Raw genomic sequence first — 11966 nt, 5'->3', positions numbered from 1 at the left:
TTATTTATTTTTTTAGTGTGTGTGTGGCCAGCTCAGCCCACCAGGGGGTGGGGCTGGCTGGCATGTGGTGCTGGGTGATTGAACCGTGGTCCTTGTGCTTTGTTTAGCTTAGCTTGTTCTAAGTAGGTGCTTTAGACCACTGAGCCATCTCACCAGCCCCAAGAAAGTATTTTTTGAGGGTCTCAAAAAATGTAGTTCTGGTTGAACTTGAACTCATTTATGTAGCCCAGGCTGGCCTGGAACTCACAGGGATCCTCTTGCCTCAGCCTCTCAAGTGCTGGGATTACAAACATGCCTGGCTAAATCAATGAAATTGAAATCAGAAGAACAATAGAAGATTTACTGAAACAAAGTTTCTTTGAAAAGATCAACAAAATGACAAATATCCAGTAAGACCAATAACAACTACTACAAAAAAGACATGACCATCAACAATGAAGAACACAATTTTAGGAGTTGAACAGAACATCTCTATAAACCCTGCAGACAGCGTAAGAGAAAATCATGAATAGCTCCACGTGACAACATACACAAATGGAAAAACTCTTTGAAAAAACATTTGATCATTTTGTGTGAAATAATTTGAAGAGGAGGAAGGAAAGGCAATTTTAAAAAAAAGAATTAAGATATATATATATATATATATATATATAGATAGATAGATAGATAGATAGATAGATAGATTTCCCATGAGGAGTATGATCGGTATGTATGACAAATGTGCATCAATAAAAAAATGAATAGCAATGGCACTTACCTCTCAAAATGGCTACTAGTATTACACAAAGAGTGTGTGAAAACAAGCACACAATATAGTCTTGAGAAAAAAAATGGAGTATCCCTTATGTTGATGGTAAGCTCCTAATTTAACACATTCCTGCTGGCTCGAACCACCTGTGGCACACAAACTCTCCACTGGGGAGCATTTTATTAGTAAAAAGACCGATGAAAGCGGTTAGCCTGTCTGTACCACTGGTGGTTCAAGTCACCTGGCAGGCAGACATGTGAATTACAGCCCTACTGGGTTTTTTCCGTATTTTTAGTACAGGGTCTACAGGGGCTCACTACACAGATTGAACTCATTGTGATACTTCTGAGCCTCCCAAGTGCTGAAGTTACAGGCCTGCACCACCATGCCCAGTCTCAGTTGCTGGCTCAGCATGCCCCAGGGGGTGGGGATTGAACCCTGGCCACTGTGCCTGCCTAAGCAAGCACGTTAGTTCACTGAGCTATCTGGCCGGTCCTTATAGTCCTATTGCAAGTGTGTTAAAGCTGCTCTTTCCAGCTTTCACCACCCCAGGTCCAGGTGGTGTCACTGGATAATGCTACCAAACATGTCATACTGACTTTACACAATTGTTCCTAGACAATAGTAGAGGAGAGAACTCTTCCCAATTATTTTTATGATGTCCAAATTAATTTGATACTCAAACCAGAAAATGCTCTACTAAAGATGGAAACTACAGGGCCGGCCAGATAGCTCAGCAGATTAAAGTGCCTGCTTAGGCAGACACAGGGACCTGGGTTTGATCCCCGGTATGCTGACAGCCCCATCCCTGGGATGTGTTGAGACAGTGACTGAGATTGGGCATGGTGGCATGCACCTGTAATCCCAGCACTTGGCAGGCTGAAAACAGGAGAATCACTACGAGTCTGATCTGTGTAACAGAAGTAAAAGTCCTTAAAACAGCTGAGACCAGCCCAAAAAACTTAGTGAGACTATTGCAAAATTAAAAGGGGGAGGAGGCTGGAGAGCTCAGCACAAAGGCCTTGGGTTCAGTTCCTAGGACCACAGCAAGGACCAAACCAGTCTGTAGCTAACATACACAGCTGGCAAAACAAGAAATGCTTTCCTGTGAGAATCAGAAACAAAGCTAAGGCCAGCCATGGTGGTGTATGCATCTAATTCCAGCACTAAGAGGCTGAGGCAGGAGGATCACTGTGAGTTCCAGGCCAGCCTGAGCTGCATAGCAAGACAGTCTCAAAACAAATTTTTAACATTTTATTTTATTTTTTAACTTTTATTTTTGGTTTTCTGTGTTTAGTACAGGGTCTACAGGGGCTCACTATGTAGATCAGACTCATAGTGATCCTCCCGTTTTCAGCCTCCCACGTGCTGGGATTACAGGTTGGTGTCACCACGCCCAGTCTTAACTGTGTCTCAGTGGGCCGCAGGGGCCAGGCTGGCATGGCACGCTGGGGATCAAATTCCCAGTCCCTGTATCTGCCTAAGTAGCACTTTCGTCCTCTGAGCCAGCCCAGTAGATATTTTTTTAAAAAAGATGGTATCATTGTACATTGAGAAATATACAATTTGAAACATGGTCTCTGCAGTTCAGTCTGACCAGGAACTCAGTTATTCTCTTGCCTCAGCCTCCCAAGTGCTGGGATTACAGAAAACATAAATCACAATGCAAATGCACACATGTCCAGTAAAAAGTAAAACCTAACATATCTAGTAGCACTGAGGATGGGGAACAAGCAGAGTACTGACGTATCAAGGTGGCATAACACCACTGTAAAGCCGCTTGGCAGTTTGTTTCCCCCAGAACTGGCCAGTCATTTTAACTAGGGGCATTCTACCACTGGGCTATTTCCTAGCCCTTTTAGAAGTTTGAGAAAGGGTCTTATCAAGTTGTCCAGCCTGGTCTTGAATTATGTTTTTTAAAAATAAACATATTGTCTATTCCAGAAATTGTACTTGTTCCTGAGAAATGGAAACATGTATTGTACAAACACATTCATGGTAGCTTTACTCATAAATTGGAAACTACAAAGTTCCACTCTGCAACAGTTAAATAGTAAAAATGGTGGTGATATATTCGTATCACAGAATTATGAGCTCTAGTATGTGTAGCAACAAGAATATTCAAAAATCACTGCTCTGAAAGGAGCCTGAAATGACACCCAATATAGATCCACAAACAGGCTGTAATGTAAGAGCTCACCTATGGTGACGGACCTCCCAGAGGTTGGCTGGTGGGAGGATCTGACTGGTGTTCTCTCTGCAAGGATGCATATATTCAAAATGTCACCCTGCTATTTATTCTGGTTCTTACTGCATGGACATTTATCTCAGCTATAGACAAAGAAAGCCAGGGCAGTGGCTGCCCTTGGCAGCAGCTGCGGTGGTGGGAGGTGTGGATGTGTGGGATGCCGGGAGAGCCACTATTCTGGTGGTGGTTCTGTTCTGAGCCTGGCTGCCAACTGGAGGGCATTCTTATGTGAAGAACTCAGTAAGCTGTGCTTACATGCCTTTTTATGTGCATAAATTACTCTTTAATGAAGACAATGTACAATTAAAAAGCACTTGGAAGGAAGAATTTGAGCTGGGCGTGGGGGTAGCACACGCCTGTAATCTCAGCACTTGGGAGGCTGAGGCAGAAGAACTACTTTTGAGCTCCTGGTCAGGCTGAACTGCAGAGTGAGACCAACGTCTCAAAACACCAGAGGACTGAGGCTGGGACTGCGCTCAGTGACACTTGCCCATGTGCCTCCCTGACGGGCAAGCTTCCCTCATCACACGTGTGCCTCCTGAGGCAGGTGTCACTCAGACAGCTGGCAGGCTCTACTGTGACATGGGATAATTTGAAGGCTTTCTTTTGTATGAACTTTCCTCTGGGTCTTTACGTGTTAATACCTTTAAAAATTTTTTTTATTTTCATTTTTGTATTTGGTATAGGGTCTCACTGTGCAGACTGGACTTGAGGTGGTCCTCCTGCTTTCAGCCTCCCTAGCACTGCAGTTATAGGATTACAGGCGTGCACCACCATGCTAGACTCTGTCCCACTGGCTCATCATGCCCCGGGGGCAGGGACTTTAACACCTTTATAACAGAAGTGACCTCATAGCCCTGCCAAACCCCTTGGTCCCTAAGGCACCAAGGAGGAGCCCCTGCTGTGCTGCCACTTCTGTGCTCTTCTGGGGGCTAATGCGCCACCCTGAACTGCCTGGTCCCATGCCAATGCAATGGCTATCTGCTATCATGACCCAAATGTCTTTTGCTTGGTGCACAGGAAAGAAAGTACTCAGTTCCAAGTCTGTTCAAGAGAAAAAGCAGTGGTTCCCAAACAGGTCACTAGATAAAGGGAGCTGTTGATGGTGCTGAGCCCCCTGCCCTGCAGCAGATGAGAGAACTGGGGTGATTCTATTCAATAGTGATACCTGGGCATCCTGAGAGGGGTGCTCCTGCTTTGGTGAAGTGCTACCACATTCCATGTCTGTCATGAGCACAGCTCTCACCTTCATGCTGGGCTTGTTCTACTCAACCATCTCCACCTTTGTGATCACCATCATGTGTGTGTGTGTGTGTGTTGGTAAGCACAAAACTGGACCTCATAAAAGCTGGGCAAGCCTTCCACCACTGAGCTACAGAGAGCACCTAATCATCTTAAAGATATGGAAAGCAATTCTTGGACTTGAGTGACCCAAGAATGCCATAGAATAAGCAGAAACTTGGAAGGATGTCTATTCTTAATGCTTTCTTCAGATGAATGAAATATCATACATCCACAGATAGAACTGATTGTGCACATATGTATTTCTGCCAGGCATAGTGGTGCATGCCTGCAATTCCAGTTCTCAGGAGGCCAAGGCAGCTGGATAGCTGAGTCTGAGGCCATCTTGGGCTACAGAGTGAGTTCAAGGGCAGCCTGCACTACATGGCAAGACCCTGTTGCAAAAAAGCAAAACAACACATGCTTCCCTGAACACATTCTTGTTCACTCTCCCTAGGATTCTGTGGGCCTTCTCCCCGCCAGTCTCCATGCTGTTTTCACTCCTGGCTCTACAAATCACAGATTCTAGCCACGCTGGTAATTCAATTTTTAATAATCTTTTGTTCATGCATTTGATAGAGTCTCAATACACAGTTTAGACTCCTGTCTCAGCCTCCCCAGTGCTGGGATTACAGGTTACCGCACCCTGGTGACATGGCATAGGTACTAGTGATCAAACCCAGGTCCTTTGCGCTTGCCTTAGACAGCTGAGCTATCTTTCCAACCAAAGCTGGTAATTCCTGTAACAAGTGACCTGTGTGCAAACAGCTTCCTAGAGTCTGGGTGGACAGAGCCAGGCACTTTGAGCTCTGAATTTCATGAGTAAAGACAGAATGGGAGGGCCAGTCAAATAGCTCAGTGGGTTAAAGCGCCTGCAAGCAGGTTTGAACCCCAGGCCTGCAGTGCTGGCCCTGCCTCCGGGGCGCACTGAGATGGCAACTGAGACTGGGCGTGGTGGCATGTGCCTCTAATCCCAGCTCTTGGGAGGCTGTAAACAGGTGGATTACTATGAGTCCGATCTAGTAGTGAGACCCTGAACACCCTGAAGACCCTTCCCTAAAATACAAAAAAATAAAAAATGAACGGAAAAGTGACTTACACTGGTCCATCATTGGGGAGTGAGCCCTCTGCACGTGCAGAAGACAAAGGAAAAGAAGCAAATGATTACTGGGAGATTGTTTTGCTTTATGTTATTTTACCTGACAAGTCTCCTGAAAACTTTTAAGTGATTTGAAGGCCAAGAACCAAAGAAAAAATATTACAACAAGAACTTTACTGATAACACCTTTTTAATAGGTCAAAGTAACTGTACAGTTCATTATATTCTTCCTGAGAATAATTTATATCCCCCAACAAACTAAAGGGAGGGTGTATTTTTCAAAAATTATCTAACAGAATAGATGGACATCTACAGAGAACCAAATCCCTCTGTTCCTCTTAATTCTCTCCTGGGAAGACAGACACAATGAAGGGTTAGTTAGCTCCAGTGGCTGTAAAATAGTCAACATGGCTTTAATCTTTATAAATTATATAAAAATGGAAAACAGGGATGGTTCTGCTCAATGCAGATTGGAGGTGATCTGGTACAAAGCATTTCTGCTTCCAAGAGAAATTACATTGCTACAAAAAACTGGCACATTATTCTGGTGAAAAAGACAAGAGTTTTAGTTGTGTCCTACTGCTAGTTCCCAACCCAATACTTCCATATCCATAAGAAAGTAAAAGTCAGGAAAGACAGAAAAGGTGGTAGTTTTTTTTTTCTGAAACAACTTGAGTCTTCAAAATATAGCTTTTATATTCTTTCTTTGTAAATGGGATTAGCATATTGCAATGGAGGGGTGTTCTAACAAACAAAAGCCCCAGTCTGGATAACTCCAAGGCAGGAAAAGAACTCTCTGCCTCACGAGTTGCGGGGTTCTTCACACATGCTCTCTTCTTCCAATAGCAGTGAAGGCAGGTCAGGAATGAGCAGGGCCCCTGGCCATTCCCACTGGAGCACACCCCAGTGCTAACACCAACTCCTTCATGAGAAGCTCCTTTAAAAAAGTTTTTTTTTCTTTCCATTTTGAGACACGGTCTCTGAGAAGACCAAACTTCAACTTTCAATCCTTCTACCCCAGCTTCTCAATAGCTGGGATTATGGATGGGCACCACCATGCCTGGTCTTTTCAAAAAAGCTTAATTTAATGGACACTTTTCATTCTCAGAAAAATGTCATTTTGGATCCTGGACTTTTCTGATCATCATGATTTTAAATGAACAAAAATGAACTCAAATCAAAACATGGTTAAACTTGTCTGTGCGAGATTTTCAACCAGCTGTCATTCAGTTGGAGCTGTAAGCGCTGGCGGCCGAGGACACGGGTTAATTCCTCACTGCTGGTGGAAGGCTAGAGAACACTTTCCAAGGGGTAGAAAGACGCACTCCTGGGCGGCTCAGTGTGGTCTCGTCTGCCCAAGCATTTTCAGTCTTGCTTGGTCAATGACATCAAGCAGGTTCTTGGCGTCCACAGCCAGGGCGTGAGCTGCTGTCAGCATCTGCTTCTTGTACTCCTGCTGCAGGCTGGTCATCACGTACTGCTGGGCCAGCTTCATCTTGCTGATGAGCTCCCCCAGGTCGGAGTTGAGCAGCTTCTGCGCCATCTCAACCTGCAAGAGCAACAGACAGGTCTGCAGCTGCCTCCCTGGGATCTTCATGGGCTTTTCTTCTGGTGCCTCCCAAAGAAGAAACCCACTTTCTTACCCTCAAATAATGGTCTCTAGACACAACAAGAGTATAAGCTCCATCTCTCCTCAGAAAGTGAGCCAGTGATGTGCCCGTTCACTTGTGTGTGTGCATGTGTGCCCAGTGGTCCCTGCTCACTGTTTCCTGCCCTCACCGTCACCATCATGACTGATCCTCTGTTCTGCGCTTCTGTCTCTACTGTGCACTCTACGCCCGGCAGGGCTGTTCTCCATTTCCTACTAGCATCATGGAACCCGACAGATCACCTGTGCCAGACACTCTGACATTAGTATGCACATCTGAGATTCACAGTGACCTCCTCGATGTTATACCTGGCCCACATCCAGCCCAGTACAAAAACTGGGTCTAGACTCATAGACTCGTGCTTTTCTCCATTTTGAGACCTTCTGTAGCTGTACTAGAGGTGGTCTGGGATGTGATGAGACACCCTTGCCCTGTCTTGACATGAGCTGCCCTATCAGAATGCATTGCTTGGCAGTCTCACAAACCTTCCTACCTTTTATTTAACCAACAGTAACTTAGCTACTTGCCTTTATGATTCCCAGGTATGTTGAATTAGACATGCAGGGTCCAGGTGGCAGAAGCATGCAGAGGAACACCTGTCACGTACTGGGACACAGCACTGCAAAAAGATGCACTCAGAGAAGAGGGCAACTACACCTGTCTGGGAAAATCTTCACATAAGTTTGAATTTGGCCTAGATCACACAAAGTTACCTGGCTTTGCCCTTAAAGGGTCTTATAAGCCATGTCAAGTTCTCCTTTATCTTACTGGACTTACAGTTTTTTTTTTTTTTTTAATTTAGTACAGGATCTACAGGGTTTCACTATGTAGATCAGACTGGACTTGCAGTGATTCTCCTGTTTTCAGCCTTCCAAAGGCTGGGATTATAGGCCTGCGTTACCACGCCCGGTCTCAGTGGGCATCTCAGTGCACCCAGGGGGCAAGGCTGGGGATCAAACTCCAGTCCCTGCGTCTGCCTAAGCAGGTGCTTTAGTCCGCTGAGCTATCTGGCCAGCCCTATCTTTATGGTCTTAAGAGAGGGAGAGCATAATATATTTTTAAGAAAGGGGGATGATATATTCTGGAAGTTGTTCTAGCAAAAAGCCCCTGGGGGCAGAATGGATATTGAATGGAAGGGTGTGGGGATGGGAGGCTGCTATGGTAGTTTATAAAAGAGACTACTGTGCAGCGAGGCTGAGAGCCCCCCTGAGCCTGTTTGTATTGAATGCTGTCTGTATTGGTGTATGGGTAGGGTGAGGGACTGATGGGGACAGAGGTGGTGAGTGCATGGTGATGCCACTGACTAGGGAAGAAAATTAGTAAAAGTAGACTGTTCCTGCCAACATCCAACAGACAGATGACAATCAGAGCTCAGGGAGCAACAGTAGTACACATGGATGTAGGAGGCATCAAATGTTTGGATACATGAAAGTGGGGAATTGCTGAGGTGAATCATTAAGAAAGTAAGGAGAGGTTGCCATCATGAATGACACAGTAACTATCCGAACCTGGAAATTCATGACCAACCGGCTTCTTCAAAGGAAACAAATGGTCATTGATGTCCTTCACCCTGGGAAAGCAACAGTACCTAAGACAGAAATTTGGGAAAAACTCGCCAAGATGTACAAGACCACACCAGATGTCATTTTTTGTGTTTGGATTCAGAACCCATTTTGGTGGTGGCAAGACGACTGGCTTTGGCATGATTTATGACTCCCTGGATTATGCGAAGAAAAATGAGCCCAAACACAGACTTGCAAGACACAGCCTGTATGAGAAGAAAAAGACCTCAAGAAAGCAGCGGAAGGAACGCAAGAACAGAATGAAGAAAGTCAGGGGCACCGCAAAGGCTAACGTTGGTGCTGGCAAAAAGAAATGAAGTGGCAGTGAGCTGGAGATTGGAGAACAGCCGAAGGAGTAGATTCTGCAGTGCGTGTCTGCAGTGACTGCGACTTTGTTCACGAGAGGATTTAATAAACTGTAAAACCTTAAAAAAAAAAAAAAAAAAAAAAAAAAGTAAGGAGAAGCTGGCTATGGTGGCACATGGGAGAAGGTAGGTTTATAAACTGAAGTCCATCCAGTCTCAAAAACAAAATACAATAGAAAAAGGACTTGGGGTATTGGTAAGTCAATGGGAGGCTCAATCTCTAGTACAGCAAAAACAAAACCAAACAAACACAAGTGGGCAGTACCACCTTAAGGACGACTATACTCAAAGGTAACAGGTAGCAACAAAGAGCCAGGGGAAGGGCCTGAGCAGGAATGGTACTCAGGGAGAAGACAACACTGCTACCAGAGGTCCTCCAAAACCTCCAGGGCATTCACTTCAGAGGGCAGGGTTGAACGGGGCTGTGAGGTGAAATGAGGAATTGGCTACTCCCCAGGGCAGAGGGGCAGCAGAAGGGGGAAGCAGATCACAGAAAGGCTCCTCTAAATAAAAAACAAACATAACATATGGGAGAGAAATCTATACGCACAAAAATCAGCAAGGATGGGCAGATTTTGGCTTCATCAGTTAGAGTATGTAGGTGGTAACAAGCAGTCCTGCTAAAATGCCATTCATTCCCCATCTCTTTTTTTTTTGTTTTTGAGACATGATCTCGCTATGTAGTTCAGGCTGATCATGACCTCACTATGTAGCTCAAGTTGGCCTCAAACTTGAAGCAATCCTTCTGTCTCAGCCTCCCAAGTGCTGGGATTACAGGTGCATACACCATGCTTAACCTGCCCTCTTTTGTACATGTTTATATTACATGCAATTAAAAGTCACCTTGGGGAGTGGGTGCACGTACAAAATACAGTTGGCTTTTTTTCCAGTCTCTTTCATCTCCTTCTCTCCCTCCTCTAATTCCACTTTTTTCTAGTTTCATTCTTGTTGATTATTCTTACTCTTAGGACATCACTTCCTTGCCTATATATATGGACCTTCCCTTTGCCAAAATTGTTGCTTGTTATGGAAAATCAATTAGAGCTCCAATGAATCAGGAAAACGAGCTGATCCCCAATTGGCTACAGATTTAAAGTTATACTGTGATGTCCAATCGGCGTTTTGCAAAGGGTATAAGTGGTTTTGTCCATTTACAGAGGAACCACCAATAGCAGCTATGCCCCACTGTCATCCAAGAGGCAATTTCTCAAAAAGAGCATCACAATCACCATGCTCCTGCAGTACACAATCCCACGGAGGATGTAATACTATTTCAAAAGAACTGCTGATTAGAGATAAGACACCTCTAATTAGGAGAAAATGCCTCCCTGCTCCCTGGTATAGGGAGGAAATGCCCATTTTTATTGAATAGTCTTAAAAAAAAAAAAAAGAATAGTCTTCAACCCAAGTTCAAGACACTCTACAAAACAACTGAGCAGCCAAGAGTGGTAGTGCACAACTATAATCCCTGTACTCTGATCTAAGGAGGCATCAGGATCATCAAGGTGGAGCCCAGCCTAGATAATTTAGTGATTTAGTGAGACCCTGTCTCAAAAGATAAGAAAGGGCTAGGGAGTTTAACTTAATGCAAAAGCCTTGCGTTCAACCCCAAACATTAAAAACAACAACAACAACAAAAACAATTACAACAGACCCCCAATAGTTGGTCCTGCAGTGACCAAAAACATCAATGTCATGGAGGACCTATTCCAGAGACGGTGAGTCAATGACTGTCACACGTGGCCCTGGACAGACTCAGCACTTCTGGGAAATCACGCAGTGCAGTGAGAGCACCATCTGCAGGGATGAAGGTGCACTGTAGCCACAGGAGGGCCATGAAAAGCTGCATGCGGTCCTGAGCCCAGCAGCCAGGACACACCCACTGGCAGCCTTCGCTCAGAGGGCATGGGCCCACCATCTGTCCCACAGGCTCAGAAACTGCGTATCACATGTGTGCAGATATGTATGTAGATGGGTCACAGGGAAAGAGTCAAATGAAGGTGGTGCCACTGCATAAAGGATATTTGGGAAATCTGTATTAGTCTTGCAGTATTTTTGTAAGCTTGAAGTCATTTCAAAATAGAAAGTGAAAAACAGATGAAACCCCAGTGCAGTGATGGATTGTATCTGCCACTCTAGAGAGAACCACAGACGACATCACTGCCATCTGCGACCGCGTCCCTGTGTATGATCTCACCCCATTCTGTGCCTACCTCTCGGTGCGTGCTGGCTGGGAGGACAGGAATGGTCTCATCCACGGTGGCCAATAACGTCCGCAGGGCCAAGCCAACTTCCTAACAAGAATTATTGCCAGTATTAGAACACATACTAAGCAGTTTCATGCCAACTTTAACTGCTTCTTCTTTCAAATATTTGTGTAGGTATATCTGTATCTGAATATCTACCTATCTATCCATCCATCCAAATATCTGTATTTTAGGAGGTGGGGGTGGGAAAGATTGAGGATTGAACCTTGGGCATTTTTAATGAGCCCCAGCCCCAGCCCCACTTTTTACGTTTTTGTTTTTTGGGAGACAGGGTCTCACTATGTAGTTCAGGCTGGTCTTGAACTCACCATGTAGTCCAGGCTGTCCTTGAACTTCCATTAACCCTCTTGCTTCAGCCTCCCAAGTGCTGGGATTACAGGTGTGCACCACCATGCCTAGTTCTGACTCTCCTTTTAAGGAAAATTTTCATACTTTTTTCTCCCAGTGCTGACCCTATCTTGTACATTACAAGGCTCTCTTCCCCCACAGAGATTAAGATCTCTGACTCTCCTTAGCTCTGCAATCTATGGAACGGCTCAAGAACAGAAGTCCTTGTGCCTCACTGACAGGCTAGGAAGCAGGTCCTTCCATTTTTCTTCTCATCGAGAGTTTCCAGGCAGACCACAGTGTCCTCTTGGGTCCAGCAAGTCAGTCCTGTTACCCAGATAACAGAATTTTTCCTTACAAGGTACACAGATCTCTCTCTCTCTCTCTCTCTCTCTCTCTCTCTCTCTCTCTCTCTCTCTC

General features: G+C 45.0%; 1 protein-coding gene across 7 annotated transcripts in view; it reads right to left on the bottom strand.

Moving 5' to 3' along the window:
- Positions 1-5545: 5545 nt before the first annotated feature.
- The window catches only part of Ptk2 (protein tyrosine kinase 2), a 365697-nt gene continuing 359276 nt past the window's right edge, over positions 5546-11966 (bottom strand). For all 7 annotated transcript variants that reach the window (XM_023723973.1, XM_023723974.1, XM_023723975.1 and 4 more), the window contains 2 exons: positions 11166-11246; positions 5546-6925 (listed from right to left, as the gene is read on the bottom strand). In XM_023723973.1, coding sequence (XP_023579741.1) covers positions 6713-6925; positions 11166-11246 — 294 coding nt within the window. In that variant the 3' untranslated portion in view covers positions 5546-6712. The remainder of the gene's footprint in view (positions 6926-11165; positions 11247-11966) is intronic.

Source organism: Octodon degus, unplaced genomic scaffold (genome assembly GCF_000260255.1).
Source record: "Octodon degus isolate 3935 unplaced genomic scaffold, OctDeg1.0 scaffold00104, whole genome shotgun sequence".
NCBI lineage: Eukaryota > Metazoa > Chordata > Mammalia > Rodentia > Octodontidae > Octodon > Octodon degus.
Note: the sequence above shows the minus strand (reverse complement) of the source record. Positions and strands in the feature narration are given on the sequence as shown.